This window comes from Nesoenas mayeri (assembly GCF_963082525.1).
Source record: "Nesoenas mayeri genome assembly, chromosome: 9".
Classification (NCBI taxonomy): domain Eukaryota; kingdom Metazoa; phylum Chordata; class Aves; order Columbiformes; family Columbidae; genus Nesoenas; species Nesoenas mayeri.
In genome coordinates, this window is record NC_137557.1 from 18,737,283 (window position 1) to 18,755,571 (window position 18,289).

At 49.2% G+C, this 18,289-nt stretch overlaps 1 protein-coding gene across 1 annotated transcript in view; it reads left to right on the plus strand.

Moving 5' to 3' along the window:
• The window catches only part of LOC308043823 (coagulation factor IX-like), a gene marked incomplete at its 5' end in the record, with an annotated part of 28,218 nt that extends 11,266 nt beyond the window's left edge, over window positions 1–16,952 (plus strand). Inside the window, one exon of the mRNA XM_080350134.1 lies at window positions 16,086–16,952. Coding sequence (XP_080206260.1) covers window positions 16,086–16,663 — 578 coding nt within the window. The remainder of the gene's footprint in view (window positions 1–16,085) is intronic.
• Between the last annotated feature and the right edge of the window lie 1,337 nt (window positions 16,953–18,289).

Genomic DNA, 18,289 nt, shown 5'->3' on the forward strand with positions numbered 1-18,289 from the left:
CACGCTCGTACTCACACTCACTTGGACACTCACACTCACTTGGACACTCACACTCATACACTCACACTCACTTGGACACTCACACTCAGACTCACACTCACTTGGACACTCACACTAATTTCGAAACTCACGCTTACGCTGATACTCACACTTGGACGCTCACACTCATACTCACACTCACTTGGACACTCACACTCATACTCACACTCATGCTCATACTCACACTCACTTGGACACTCAAGCTCACACTCAGACACTCACACTCACGCTCATACTCACACTAACACTCACTTGGAGAATCACACTCATACTCACACTCACTTGGACACTCACGCTCATACTCACGCTCACTTGGACACTCACACTTATACTCATACTCATGCTCATACTCACACTCATGCTCATACTCACACTCACTTGGACACTCACACCCACTAGGACACTCACACTCACGCTCACACTCACTCCCACACTCATACTCATACTCACGCTCATGCTCATACTCACACTCACTTGGACACTCACACTCACGCTCACACTCACTTGGACACTCACACTCACGCTCATACTCACACTCACTTGGACACTCACACTCACGCTCATAATCACACTCACTTGGACACTCACACTCATACTCACTTGGACACTCACGCTCATACTCACACTCGGACACTCACACTCACACTCACTTGGACACTCACACTCATACTCACACTCATGCTCATACTCACACTCACTTGGACACTCACACCCACTAGGACACTCACACTCACGCTCACACTCACTCCCACACTCATACTCATACTCACGCTCATGCTCATACTCACACTCACTTGGACACTCACACTCACGCTCACACTCACTTGGACACTCACACTCACACTCACACTCACTTGGACACTCACACTCACGCTCATAATCACACTCACTTGGACACTCACACTCATACTCACTTGGACACTCACGCTCATACTCACACTCGGACACTCACACTCACACTCACTTGGACACTCACACTCATACTCACACTCATGCTCATACTCACACTCACTTGGACACTCAAGCTCACACTCAGACACTCACACTCACGCTCATACTCACACTAACACTCACTTGGAGAATCACACTCATACTCACACTCACTTGGACACTCACGCTCATACTCACGCTCACTTGGACACTCACACTTATACTCATACTCATGCTCATACTCACACTCATGCTCATACTCACACTCACTTGGACACTCACACCCACTAGGACACTCACACTCACGCTCACACTCACTCCCACACTCATACTCATACTCACGCTCATGCTCATACTCACACTCACTTGGACACTCACACTCACGCTCACACTCACTTGGACACTCACACTCACGCTCATACTCACACTCACTTGGACACTCACACTCACGCTCATACTCACACTCACTTGGACACTCACACTCATACTCACTTGGACACTCACGCTCATACTCACACTCGGACACTCACACTCACACTCACTTGGACACTCAAACTCACACTTACTTGGACACTAACGCTCATACTCACACTCACGCTCAAGCTCACACTCACTTGGACACTCAAACTCAGACTCACTTGGACACTCACACTCATACTCACACTCACTTGGACACTCACACTCACGCTCATACACTCACTTGGACACTCACACTCACGCTCATACTCACACTCACTTGGACACTCACACTCACGCTCGTACTCACACTCACTTGGACACTCACACTCACGCTCGTACTCACACTCACTTGGACATTCACACTCATACTCACACTCACTTGGACACTCACACTCACGCTCGTACTCACACTCACTTGAACACTCACACTCACTTGGACACTCACACTCAGACTCACACTCACTTGGACACTCACACTCAGTTGGAAACTCACACTCAGTTGGAAACTCACGCTTACGCTCATACTCACACTTGGACACTCACACTCATACTCACACTCACTTGGACACTCACACTCATACTCACACTCATGCTCATACTCACACTCACATGGACACTCACACTCATGCTCATACTCACGCTCATACTCACACTCATGCTCATACTCACACTCACACTCACTTGGAGAATCACACTCATACTCACACTCACTTGGACACTCACACTCATACTCAGAGTCACTCACGCTCAGACACTCACATTCATGCTCCCTCGGATACTCACTCGCACACTCTCGCAGACACTCATACTGACACACATTCTCACTGGCTCATTCACACTCTCTCACTCATACTCACATGGTCACACTGACTCATACACGGACACTCAAACAGACCCTCACAGACACTCAGACTCACAAGGACACTCACACTCACGCTCATCCTCACATTCACTTGGACACTCACTCACGCTCACTTGGACACTCACACTCACTTGGACACTCATACTCACACTCACTTGGACACTCAAACTCACACTCATACACTCACACGCATTTGGACACTCACACTCACTTGGACACTCAAGCTCATACTCACACTCACTTGGACACTCACACTCACTTAGACACTCACACTCATACTCATGCTCATACTCACACACATGCTCATACTCACACTCACTTGGACACTCACACTCACGCTCATATTCACACTCAATTGGACACTCACACTCACACTCACTTGGACATTCACACTCACTTGGACAGTCACAATCACGCTCATACTCACACTCACGCTCATACTCACACTCACTTGGACACTCACACTCACTTGGACAGTCACAATCACGCTCATACTCACACTCACTTGGACACTCACACTCACGCTCACACTAATACTCACACTCACACTCAGACTCATACTCACACTCACTTGGACACTCACACTCACGCTCATACTCACACTCACTTGGACACTCACACTCATACTCACATTCACATGGACACACAGTCATGCTCATATGCAGACTCACTTGGACACTCACACTCATACTCACACTCATTTGGACACACACTCATACTCACACTCACACGGACACTCACACTCATGCTCATACTCACACTCACTTGGACACTCACACTCGTACTCAGAGTCACTCACGCTCAGACACTCACATTCATGCTCCCTCGGATACTCACTCGCACACTCTCGCAGACACTCACACTGACACACATTCTCACTGGCTCATTCACACTCTCTCATGCATACTCACATGGTCACACTGACTCATACACGGACACTCAAACAGACCCTCACAGACACTCACACTCACTCAGACTCACACGGACACTCACACTCACGCTCATACTCACACGGACACTCACACGGACACTCACACTCATGCTCATACTCACACGGACACTCACACGGACACTCACACTCACGCTCATACTCACACTAACTTGGACACTCACACTCATACTCACTCACACTCACACTCACTTGGACACTCACACTCACGCTCATACTCACGCAGACACGCATTTGGACACTCACACTCACTTGGACACTCACACTCACGCTCACACTCACGCGGACACTCACACTCACGCTCATACTCACACTCACTTGGACACTCACACTCACACTCACTTGGACACTCAAACTCACTTGGACACTCACGCTAATACTCACACTAACTTGGACACTCACACTCAAACTCACTCTCGGACACTCACACTCACTTGGACACTCACACTCATACTCACACTCACTTGGACACTCACGCTCATACTCACACTAACTTGGACACTCACTCATACTCACTTGGACACTCACACTCGTACTCACACTCGGACATTGACACTCACACTCATACTCACACTCACTTGGATACTCACACTCATACTCACACTTACTTGGACACTCACACTCATGCTCATACTCACACTCACTTGGACACTCACACTCATACTTAGAGTCACTCACGCTCAGACACTCACATTCATGCTCCCTCGGATACTCACTCGCACACTCTCGCAGACACTCACACTGACACACATTCTCACTGGCTCATTCACACTCTCTCATGCATACTCACATGGTCACACTGACTCATACACGGACACTCAAACAGACCCTCACAGACACTCAGACTCACTCAGACTCACACGGATACTCACACTCACGCTCATACTCATACTCACTTGGACACTCACGCTCATACTCATACTCACTTGGACACTCACGCTCATACTCACACTCACTTGGACAATCACACTCATACTCATGCTCATGCTCATACTCATGCTCATACTAACACCCACTTGGACACTCACACTCATACTCACACTCACACGGACACTCACACTCATGCTCATACTCACACTCACTTGGACACTCACACTCATACTCACACTCACACTCATGCTCATACTCACACTCACTTGGACACTCAAACTCACACTCACACTCACACTCATGCTCATACTCACACTCACTTGGACACTCAAACTCACACTCACTTGGACACTCACACTCACGCTCATACTCACACTCACTTGGACACTCACACTCATACTCACACTCACACGGACACTCACACTCATGCTCATACTCACACTCACTTGAACACTCAAACTCACACTCACTTGGACACTCACACTCACGCTCATACTCACACTCACACTCATACTCACACTCACACTCACTTGGACACTCACACTCACGCTCATACTCACACTCACGCTCATACTCATACTCACGCTCACGCTCATACTCACACTCACGCTCATACTCACACTCACGCTCATACTCACATGGACACTCACATTCATGCTCATACTCACACTCACACTCACTTGGACACTCACACTCACGCTCATACTCAGACTCACGCTCATACTCACACTCACACTCATACTCATACTCACACTCACGCTCATACTCACACTCACGCTCATACTCACACGGACACTCACATTCATGCTCATACTCACACTCTCGCTCATACTCACACTCACACTCATACTCATACTCACACTCACGCTCATACTCACACTCACGCTCATACTCACACGGACACTCACATTCATGCTCATACTCACACTCACGCTCATACTCACACTCACATGGACACTCACACTCATACTCATACTCACACTCACAAGGACACTCACACTCATACTCACACTCACACTCACTTGGACACTCACGCTCATACTCACAATCACGCTCATACTCACACTCACTTGGACACTCACACTCACACTCACTTGGACACTCACACTCACTTGGACACTCACACTCACGCTCACTTCGACACTCAAACTCACACTCATACACTCACACTCATTTGGACACTCACACTCACTTGGACACTCAAGCTCATACTCACACTCACTTGGACACTCACACTCACTTAGACACTCACACTCATGCTCATACTCACACACATGCTCATACTCACACTCACTTGGACACTCACACTCACGCTCATATTCACACTCACTTGGACACTCACACTCACACTCACTTGGACATTCACACTTACTTGGACAGTCACAATCACGCTCATACTCACACTCACGCTCATACTCACACTCACTTGGACACTCACACTCACTTGGACAGTCACAATCACGCTCATACTCACACTCACTTGGACACTCACACTCACTTGGACAGTCACAATCACGCTCGTACTCACACTCACTTGGACACTCACACTCACGCTCACACTCATACTCACACTCACTTGGACACTCACACTCACATGGACACACAGTCATGCTCATATGTAGACTCACTTGGACACTCACACTCATACTCACACTCATTTGGACACACACTCATACTCACACTCACACGGACACTCACACTCATGCTCATACTCACACTCACTTGGACACTCACACTCGTACTCAGAGTCACTCACGCTCAGACACTCACATTCATGCTCCCTCGGATACTCACTCGCACACTCTCGCAGACACTCACACTGACACACATTCTCACTGGCTCATTCACACTCTCTCACTCATACTCACATGGTCACACTGACTCATACACGGACACTCAAACAGACCCTCACAGACACTCACACTCACTCAGACTCACACGGACACTCACACTCACGCTCATACTCACACGGACACTCACACTCACGCTCATACTCACACGGACACTCACACACGGACACTCACACTCACACGGACACTCACACTCACGCTCATACTCACACGGACACTCACACGGACACTCACACTCACGCTCATACTCACACGGACACTCACACTCACACGGACACTGACACTCACGCTCATACTCACACGGACACTCACACTCACATGGACACTCACACTCACGCTCATACTAACACTCACTTGGACACTCATACACTCACTTGGACACTCACACTCATACACTCACTTGAACACTCTCACTCATACTCACACTCACGCTCACACTCACACTCAGACTCATACTCACACTCACTTGGACACTCACACTCACGCTCATACTCACACTCACACTCATACTCACACTCACTTGGACACTCACACTCACGCTCATACTCACACTCACGCTCATACTCACACTCACTTGGACACTCACACTCATACTCACACTCACATGGACACACAGTCATGCTCATATGTAGACTCACTTGGACACTCACACTCACTTGGACACTCACACTCACGCTCATACTCACACTCACTTGGACACTCACATTCACACTCACGCGGACACGCACACTCACGCTCATACTCACACTCACTTGGACACTCACACTCACACTCACTTGAACACTCACACTCACTTGGACACTGACACTCACGCTCATACTCACACTCACTTGGACACTCACACTCACTCACTTGGACACTCACACTCACTTGGACACTGACAGTCACGCTCATACTCACACTCACTTGGACACTCACACTCATACTCACACGGACACTCACATTCATGCTCATACTCACACTCACACTCACACCCATACTCACACTCACACGGACAATCACACTCATGCTCATACTCACACTCACTTGGACACTCACACTCACGCTCATACTCACACTCACTCATACTCACACTCATGCTCATACTCACACTCACTTGGACACTCACACTCACGCTCATACTCATACTCACACTCAGACTCACACTCACACTCACGCTCCTACTCACACTCACTTGGACACTCACACTCATACTAACTCACACTCACACTCACTTGGACACTCACACTCACGCTCATACTCATGCAGACACGCACTTGGACACTCACACTCACGCGGACACTCACACTCACACGCACGCGGACACTCACACTCACGCTCACACGCACGCGGACACTCACACTCACTTGGACACTCACACTCATACACACTCACACTCACTTGGACACTCACACTCACGCTCATACTCATACTCACACTCAGACTCACACTCACACTCACGCTCCTACTCACACTCACTTGGACACTCACACTCATACTAACTCACACTCACACTCACTTGGACACTCACACTCACGCTCATACTCATGCAGACACGCACTTGGACACTCACACTCACACTCACGCGGACACTCACACTCACACGCACGCGGACACTCACACTCACACGCACGCGGACACTCACACTCAGGCTCATACTCACACTCACTTGGACACTCACACTCATACACACTCACACTCACTTGGACACTCACACTCACGCTCATACTCACACTCACTTGGACACTCACACTCATACACACTCACACTCACTTGGACACTCACACTCATACTCACACTCACTTGGACACTCACACTCATACTCACACTCACACGGACACACACACTCATTTGGACACTCACACTCATGCTCATACTCACACTCACTTGGACACTCACACTCACGCGGACACTCACGCTCACGCTCATACTCACACTCACTTGGACACTCACGCTCATACTCACACGGACACTCACTCACACGGACACTCACACTCACTTGGACACTCACACTCACACTCATACTCACACGGACACTCACACTCAGGCTCATACACTCACTTGGACACTCACACTCACGCTCATACTCATGCAGACACTCACACTCACACGGTCACTCACACTCAGGTTCATACTCACACTCACTTGGACACTCACACGGACACTCACACTCACACGGACACTCACACTCAGGCTCATACTCAGACTCACTTGGACACTCACACGGACACTCACACTCAGGCTCATACTCACACTCACTTGGACACTCACACTCACGCTCATACTCACACGGACACTCACACTCACACGGACACTCACACTCACACTCAATTGGACACTCACACTCATACTCACACTCATACACTCACTTGGACACTCACACTCATACTCACACTCATACACTCACTTGGACACTCACACTCATGCTCATACTCACACTCACTTGGACACTCACACTCATGCTCATACTCACACTCACTTGGACACTCACACTCATACTCACACTCACACGGACACTCACGCTCATGCTCATACTCACACTCACTTGGACACTCACACTCACGCTCATACTCACTCACGCGGACACTCACACTCACGCGGACACTCACACTCACGCTCATACTCAGGCGGACACTCACACCCATACTCACACTCACACTCACGCGGACACTCACACGCTCATACTCAGGCGGACACTCACATGCATACTCACACTCACACGGGCACTCACACTCACACTCAGGCGGACACTCATGCTCATACTCAGGCGGACACTCACACCCATACTCACACTCACACGGACACTCACACTCACGCTCATACTCACACTCACTTGGACACTCACACTCATACTAACTCACACTCACACTCACTTGGACACTCACACTCACACTCACGCGCACACGCACGCGGACACTCACACTCACGCTCATACTCACACTCACTTGGACACTCACACTCATACACACTCACACTCACTTGGACACTCACACTCACGCTCATACTCACACTCACTTGGACACTCACACTCATGCTAACACTCACTTGGACACTCACACTCACTTGGACACTCACACTCACTTGGACACTCACACTCATACTCACACTCACACGGACACACACACTCATTTGGACACTCACACTCATGCTCATACTCACACTCACTTGGACACTCACACTCACACTCACGCGGACACTCACGCTCACGCTCATACTCACACTCACTTGGACACTCACACACACTCACGCGGACACTCACGCTCACGCTCATACTCACACTCACTTAGACACTCACACTCACGCTCATACTCACACGGACACTCACTCACACGGACACTCACACTCAGGCTCATACTCACACTCACTTGGACACTCACACTCACGCTCATACTCACACTCACTTGGACACTCACGCTCATACTCACACTGACCCTCACACTCAGGCTCATACACTCACTTGGACACTCACACTCACGCTCATACTCACACGGACACTCACACTCACACGGACACTCACACTCAGGCTCATACTCAGACTCACTTGGACACTCACACGGACACTCACACTCAGGCTCATACTCACACTCACTTGGACACTCACACTCACGCTCATACTCACACGGACACTCACACTCACACGGACACTCACACTCATACTCACTTGGACACTCACACTCATACTCACACTCACTTGGACACTCACACTCACTTGGACACTCTCACTCATACTCACACTCACTTGGACACTCACACTCATACTCACACTCAGTTGGACACTCACACTCATACTCACACTCACACGGACACACACACTCATGCTCACACTCACTTGGACACTCACACTCATGCTCATACTCACACTCACTTGGACACTCACACTCATACTCACACTCACTTGGACACTCACACTCATACTCACACTCACACGGACACTCACACTCATGCTCATACTCACACTCACTTGGACACTCACACTCATACTCACACTCACACGGACACTCAAACTCATGCTCATACTCACACTCACTTGGACACTCACACTCACGCTCATACTCACACTCACTTGGACACTCACACTCATACTCACACTCACACTCAGACTCATACTCACACTCACTTGGACACTCACACTCACGCTCATACTCACACTCACACTCACACCCATACTCACACTCACACGGACAATCACACTCATGCTCATACTCACACTCACTTGGACACTCACACTCACGCTCATACTCACACTCACGCTCATACTCAAACTCACACTCACGCTCCTACTCACACTCATACTCACACTCACTTGGACACTCACGCTCACGCTCATACTCACACTCACGCTCATACTCATACTCACACTCAGACTCACACTCACACTCACGCTCCTACTCACTTGGACACTCACGCTCATTCTCACGCAGACACTCACGTGGACACTCACACTCACGCTCATACTCACGCAGACACTCACTTGGACACTCACACTTATACTCACTTGGACACTCACACTCATACTCACACTCACTTGGACACTCACACTCACACTCACGTGGACACTCACACTCATACTCACACTCACTTGGACACTCACACTCACACTCACGTGGACACTCACACTCATACTCACACTCACTTGGACACTCACACTCACACTCACGTGGACACTCACACTCATACTCACACTCACTTGGACACTCACACTCATGCTCACACTCACTTGGACACTCACACTCACGCTCATACTCACTCACGCGGACACTCACACGGACACTCACTCACGCTCACACTCACGCAGACACTCACACTCACGCTCATACTCACTCACTTGGACACTCACACTCATGCTCACACTCACACGGACACTCACGCTCACACTCACGCGGACACTCACGCTCGCACTCACGCGGACACTCACACTTACGCTCATACTCACTTGGACACTCACACACATGGTCACACTCACACGGACACTCACGCGGACACTCACGCTCACACTCACGCGGACACGGACACTCACACTCACACTCACACGGACACTCACGCTCATACTCACACTCACTTGGACACTCACACTCACGCTCATACTCACACGGACACTCACACTCACGCTCATACTCACACGGACACTCACACGGACACTCACACTCATGCTCATACTCACACTCACTTGGACACTCACTCACGCTCATACTCACACGGACACTCACACCCATACTCACACTCACGCGGACACTCACACTCACGCGGACACTCACACTCACGCTCATACTCAGGCGGACACTCACACCCATACTCACACTCACACTCACGCGGACACTCACACGCTCATATTCAGGCGGACACTCACACGCATACTCACACTCACACGGACACTAACACTCACACTCAGGTGGACACTCATGCTCATACTCAGGCGGACACTCACACCCATACTCACACTCGCACGGACACTCACACTCACGCTCATACTCACACTCACTTGGACACTCACACTCATACTAACTCACACTCACACTCACTTGGACACTCACACTCACGCTCATACTCATGCAGACACGCACTTGGACACTCACACTCACACTCACGCGGACACTCAGACGCACGCGGACACTCACACTCACGCTCACACGCACGCGGACACTCACACTCACGCTCATACTCACACTCACTTGGACACTCACACTCATACACACTCACACTCACTTGGACACTCACACTCACGCTCATACTCACACTCACTTGGACACTCACATTCATACACACTCACACTCACTTGGACACTCACACTCACGCTCATACTCACACTCACTTGGACACTCACACTCATGCACACACTCACTTGGACACTCACACTCACTTGGACACTCACACTCATACTCACACTCACTAGGACACTCACACTCATACTCACACTCACACGGACACACACACTCATTTGGACACTCACACTCATGCTCATACTCACACTCACTTGGACACTCACACTCACGCGGACACTCACGCTCACGCTCATACTCACACTCACTTGGACACTCACGCTCATACTCACACGGACACTCACTCACACGGACACTCACACTCACACTCACACGGACACTCACACTCAGGCTCATACACTCACTTGGACACTCACACTCACGCTCATACTCACACGGACACTCACACTCACACGGACACTCACACTCAGGTTCATACTCACACTCACTTGGACACTCACGCTCATACTCACACGGACACTCACTCACACGGACACTCACACTCACACTCACACGGACACTCACACTCAGGCTCATACACTCACTTGGACACTCACACTCACGCTCATACTCACACGGACACTCACACTCACACGGACACTCACACTCAGGTTCATACTCACACTCACTTGGACACTCACACTCACACTCACATTCACACGGACACTCACACTCAGGTTCATACTCAGACTCACTTGGACACTCACACGGACACTCACACTCAGGCTCATACTCACACTCACTTGGACACTCACACTCACGCTCATACTCACACGGACACTCACACTCACACGGACACTCACACTCATACTCACTTGGACACTCACACTCATACTCACACTCACTTGGACACTCACACTCACTTGGACACTCATACACTCACTTGGACACTCTCACTCATACTCACACTCACTTGGATACTCTCACTCATACTCACACTCACTTGGGCACTCTCACTCATACTCACACTCACTTGGACACTCACACTCATACACACTCACACTCACTTGGACACTCACACTCACGCTCATACTCACACTCACTTGGACACTCACACTCATGCTAACACTCACTTGGACACTCACACTCACTTGGACACTCACACTCACTTGGACACTCACACTCATACTCACACTCACTTGGACACTCACACTCATACTCACACTCACACGGACACACACACTCATTTGGACACTCACACTCATGCTCATACTCACACTCACTTGGACACTCACACTCACACTCACGCGGACACTCACGCTCACGCTCATACTCACACTCACTTGGACACTCACACTCACACTCACGCGGACACTCACGCTCACGCTCACATTCACTTAGACACTCACGCTCATACTCACACGGACACTCACTCACACGGACACTCACACTCAGGCTCATACTCACACTCACTTGGACACTCACACTCACGCTCATACTCACACTCACTTGGACACTCACGCTCATACTCACACTGACCCTCACACTCAGGCTCATACACTCACTTGGACACTCACACTCACGCTCATACTCACACGGACACTCACACTCACACGGACACTCACACTCAGGCTCATACTCAGACTCACTTGGACACTCACACGGACACTCACACTCAGGCTCATACTCACACTCACTTGGACACTCACACTCACGCTCATACTCACACTCACTTGGACACTCACACTCACGCTCATACTCACACTCACTTGGACACTCACACTCACGCTCATACTCATGCAGACACGCACTTGGACACTCACACTCACACTCACGCGGACACTCAGACGCACGCGGACACTCACACTCACGCTCACACGCACGCGGACACTCACACTCACGCTCATACTCACACTCACTTGGACACTCACACTCATACACACTCACACTCACTTGGACACTCACACTCACGCTCATACTCACACTCACTTGGACACTCACACTCATACACACTCACACTCACTTGGACACTCACACTCACGCTCATACTCACACTCACTTGGACACTCACACTCATACACACTCACACTCACTTGGACACTCACACTCACGCTCATACTCACACTCACTTGGACACTCACATTCATACACACTCACACTCACTTGGACACTCACACTCACGCTCATACTCACACTCACTTGGACACTCACATTCATACACACTCACACTCACTTGGACACTCACACTCACGCTCATACTCACACTCACTTGGACACTCACACTCATGCACACACTCACTTGGACACTCACACTCACTTGGACACTCACACTCATACTCACACTCACTAGGACACTCACACGGACACACACACTCATTTGGACACTCACACTCATGCTCATACTCACACTCACTTGGACACTCACACTCACGCGGACACTCACGCTCACGCTCATACTCACACTCACTTGGACACTCACGCTCATACTCACACGGACACTCACTCACACGGACACTCACACACACACTCACACGGACACTCACACTCAGGCTCATACACTCACTTGGACACTCACACTCACGCTCATACTCACACGGACACTCACACTCACACGGACACTCACACTCAGGTTCATACTCACACTCACTTGGACACTCACACTCACACTCACATTCACACGGACACTCACACTCAGGCTCATACTCAGACTCACTTGGACACTCACACGGACACTCACACTCAGGCTCATACTCACACTCACTTGGACACTCACACTCACGCTCATACTCACACGGACACTCACACTCACACGGACACTCACACTCATACTCACTTGGACACTCACACTCATACTCACACTCACTTGGACACTCACACTCACTTGGACACTCATACACTCACTTGGACACTCTCACTCATACTCACACTCACTTGGACACTCTCACTCATACTCACACTCACTTGGGCACTCACACTCATACTCACACTCACTTGGACACTCACACTCATACACACTCACACTCACTTGGACACTCACACTCACGCTCATACTCACACTCACTTGGACACTCACACTCATGCTAACACTCACTTGGACACTCACACTCACTTGGACACTCACACTCATACTCACACTCACTTGGACACTCACACTCATACTCACACTCACACGGACACACACACTCATTTGGACACTCACACTCATGCTCATACTCACACTCACTTGGACACTCACACTCACACTCACGCGGACACTCACGCTCACGCTCATACTCACACTCACTTGGACACTCACACTCACACTCACGCGGACACTCACGCTCACGCTCACACTCACTTAGACACTCACACTCACGCTCATACTCACACGGACACTCACTCACACGGACACTCACACTCAGGCTCATACTCACACTCACTTGGACACTCACACTCACGCTCATACTCACACTCACTTGGACACTCACGCTCATACTCACACTTACCCTCACACTCAGGCTCATACACTCACTTGGACACTCACACTCACGCTCATACTCACACGGACACTCACACTCACACGGACACTCACACTCAGGCTCATACTCAGACTCACTTGGACACTCACACGGACACTCACACTCAGGCTCATACTCACACTCACTTGGACACTCACACTCACGCTCATACTCACACTCACTTGGACACTCACACTCACGCGGACACTCACACGGACACTCACACTCATACTCACACTCACTTGGACACTCACACTCATGCTCATACTCACACTCACTTGGACACTCACACTCATGCTCACACTCACTTGGACACTCACACTCATGCTCATACTCACACTCACTTGGACACTCACACTCATACTCACACTCACTTGGACACTCACACTCATGCTCATACTCACTTGGACACTCACACTCATGCTCACACTCACTTGGACACTCACACTCACGCTCATACTCACACTCACTTGGACACTCACACTCATACTCACACTCACTTGGACACTCACACTCATGCTCATACTCACACTCACTTGGACACTCACACTCATACTCACACTCACACGGACACTCACACTCACACTCACACGGACACTCACACTCACACGGACACTGATATACTCACACTTGTACTCACACATGGACATTCTCTTACACTCATTCACACTTACCTGGACACTCACACTTTTATCATCACAAACACTCAGACACACTCACATGGATACTCAAACATTCAGTCACACTCATACTGACTCGTACACTCAGATACTGACACAGAGACACATACAGAGGCATATACGTGCACGCACCCTGATGCACACAGACAGGCAGGCGCACACAGATGTACACACACACACACACACACACACTGATGCACACAAACTTACCCCATAATGACACTGTCCAGGCTCCTTACCTTTTCCTGAACATTTTAACTCTTTATGGTTCCAGGAGACTTTGACAAATACCAAAGAGAATTCAAGGAACAGAAGATCGCTGTGGCACGGAGCTGGACACATCCACATTATGATTCCAACAACTACAACGGTGACATCGCCTTGTTGTACCTGAGTAGCAACGTCATTTTTAACGAGTATGTGGTTCCCATCTGCTTGCCCAGCCCCAACCTCGCCACCCTGCTGTCGCAAGAGGGACACGTGGGGACAGTGAGTGGGTGGGGAGCCACCCACGAGAGAGGCGCCACCCTGCGCTTCCTCATGAGGGTCCAGCTGCCCATCGTGAACATGGACACCTGTCAGCGCTCCACCGACAGGCTCGTCACCGACAATATGTTCTGTGCAGGCCACGACACAGACATTGCTGATGCCTGCAAAGGGGACAGCGGTGGCCCTTTCACAGTGTCCTACCACAACACTTGGTTTCTCCTGGGGGTTGTAAGCTGGGGAGAGGGCTGTGCTGAAAAAGGAAAATACGGTGTCTATACAAGAGTAGCCAACTACATCCCCTGGATTAAAGAAGTTGTTGAAAGTGTCGAAGATTCTGAAAACTTCTCTATTAACTTTTCTTAATACCGCATCTAAATGAAAAAAAAAAAAAAGGAGACAATACTATTACTCCAAAGTGCTTCAAAGACACTATGCAGTTCCTGTCCTTAACAGTGTAAAATCAAAATTACCTTCAAAGAAACTGAGTCTTTTTACAATAAACCGTTAATATTCAAGTATTACTGAGCAAAACACTTGTGTATAATAAAGAACTATTCTGCAAATAACAAGAGATGACTACTTTTCTTAATGCAAGTTCCTATCAGAAAGGGTTGGGGATTTTTTTTAAGAGAAACAACTTTCCATTTCTCAAGCCTACACACACATCACAAAGCCAGGAAAATGCCGTGTGTGCATGAGCTGCTTAGCAAAGCACCCACATTTCTAGTAGTGCTGGCTCTGCAACCCCGTGTGGACACCACAGTTGTTACCATGCAGCTGGAGCAAAGGCAGGAGGATGGACAATACTACAGAGTGGACCTACAGGACACAAGAGATCCAGAAGTAGCAAGTAACAGTTATAACTGTCCATTTTTCACACTTTTTTTTCCTAAGAAAGAAAACCTTTATTCTGAAGACACCCCCCACCCCTCAATGTACTCAACCTCCCGCTCCCAGTTTTTGATGAAACCTTAATTCAGACATGAAATATTTGTGAAGCCACTTGACAAGAAAGCCACACACCACTAGAGCAGGAAACAACTTCCCTATCCTGTGCTCCTGGCCAGCCCTCCAACAGGCATAAAAAGCTTCACATACTTAAAATGCTCAATGCCAAAAAATGCAAGTGAAATAAAATACCCGTGGGCCAGAGTAACGGCCCCCAACTAATTTATCCCCTTTGAGTACCTACTTTCCCATCTCACTGCAATTTTTCTCTGCTGCTCCTTGTTGCTGCAATTTCTAGCTGGTCTTTGTGACTTCTGATGGCAAGACACTGTGCTAAGACTGCACAAGACCACCGGCATAAGAGCTTTAAGGAAACAGCTCTTGGGATTTTAAAGCAGCCCACAGTCCCCTATTTTAGTTCTGGAACTGCAGCTTTAAGTTGGGTGCGGGGGGGTGGCCAGGAGAAAAAAGCCCATCCTAACCCTTACCTTGGGGGCCAAGTACACTTGGGTACAAATAGCTCTAAACCAGTCACTTTTTTTCCCCCACAGAGTTGCACCAGACAATAATTAAAAATAGTAAAAGAACAAAAACACAACCGAAAAACAACCTAAACACTGAACTCCTGAAACTCTCGAAACTCTCTGCTTGACATCAGTTACTGTGTCGCAAGCGTACCTGCAAGAGGTGAAGCAGCCTTACCAGCAGAACTCCTTTACCCAGCATCCTGTTTCCACTCCAAGTTCATGTCCCTGTATACAGCTTTATTTTATTGTCAGTGCCTTTCCGTCTCTTAGGAGCTTATTTAAAATGTGACCATCCATGTACTTACCTTCTCTCCATGCTCAGTGCCAGCAGTACTGAGCATCTCTGAGTCAGCCAGCACCAAGATCCTTACACCTCAAAGAATTCACAGAATTACAGAACACACACTACAGCAAACAGGCTGTGCTCCTCTGCAACAAAGGCGACTTCATGCAAGAAAAGTAGGCCAGTTCAACACACAAAAACATTTTCAGAAGCAGAGGTAAAGGAGCAGAG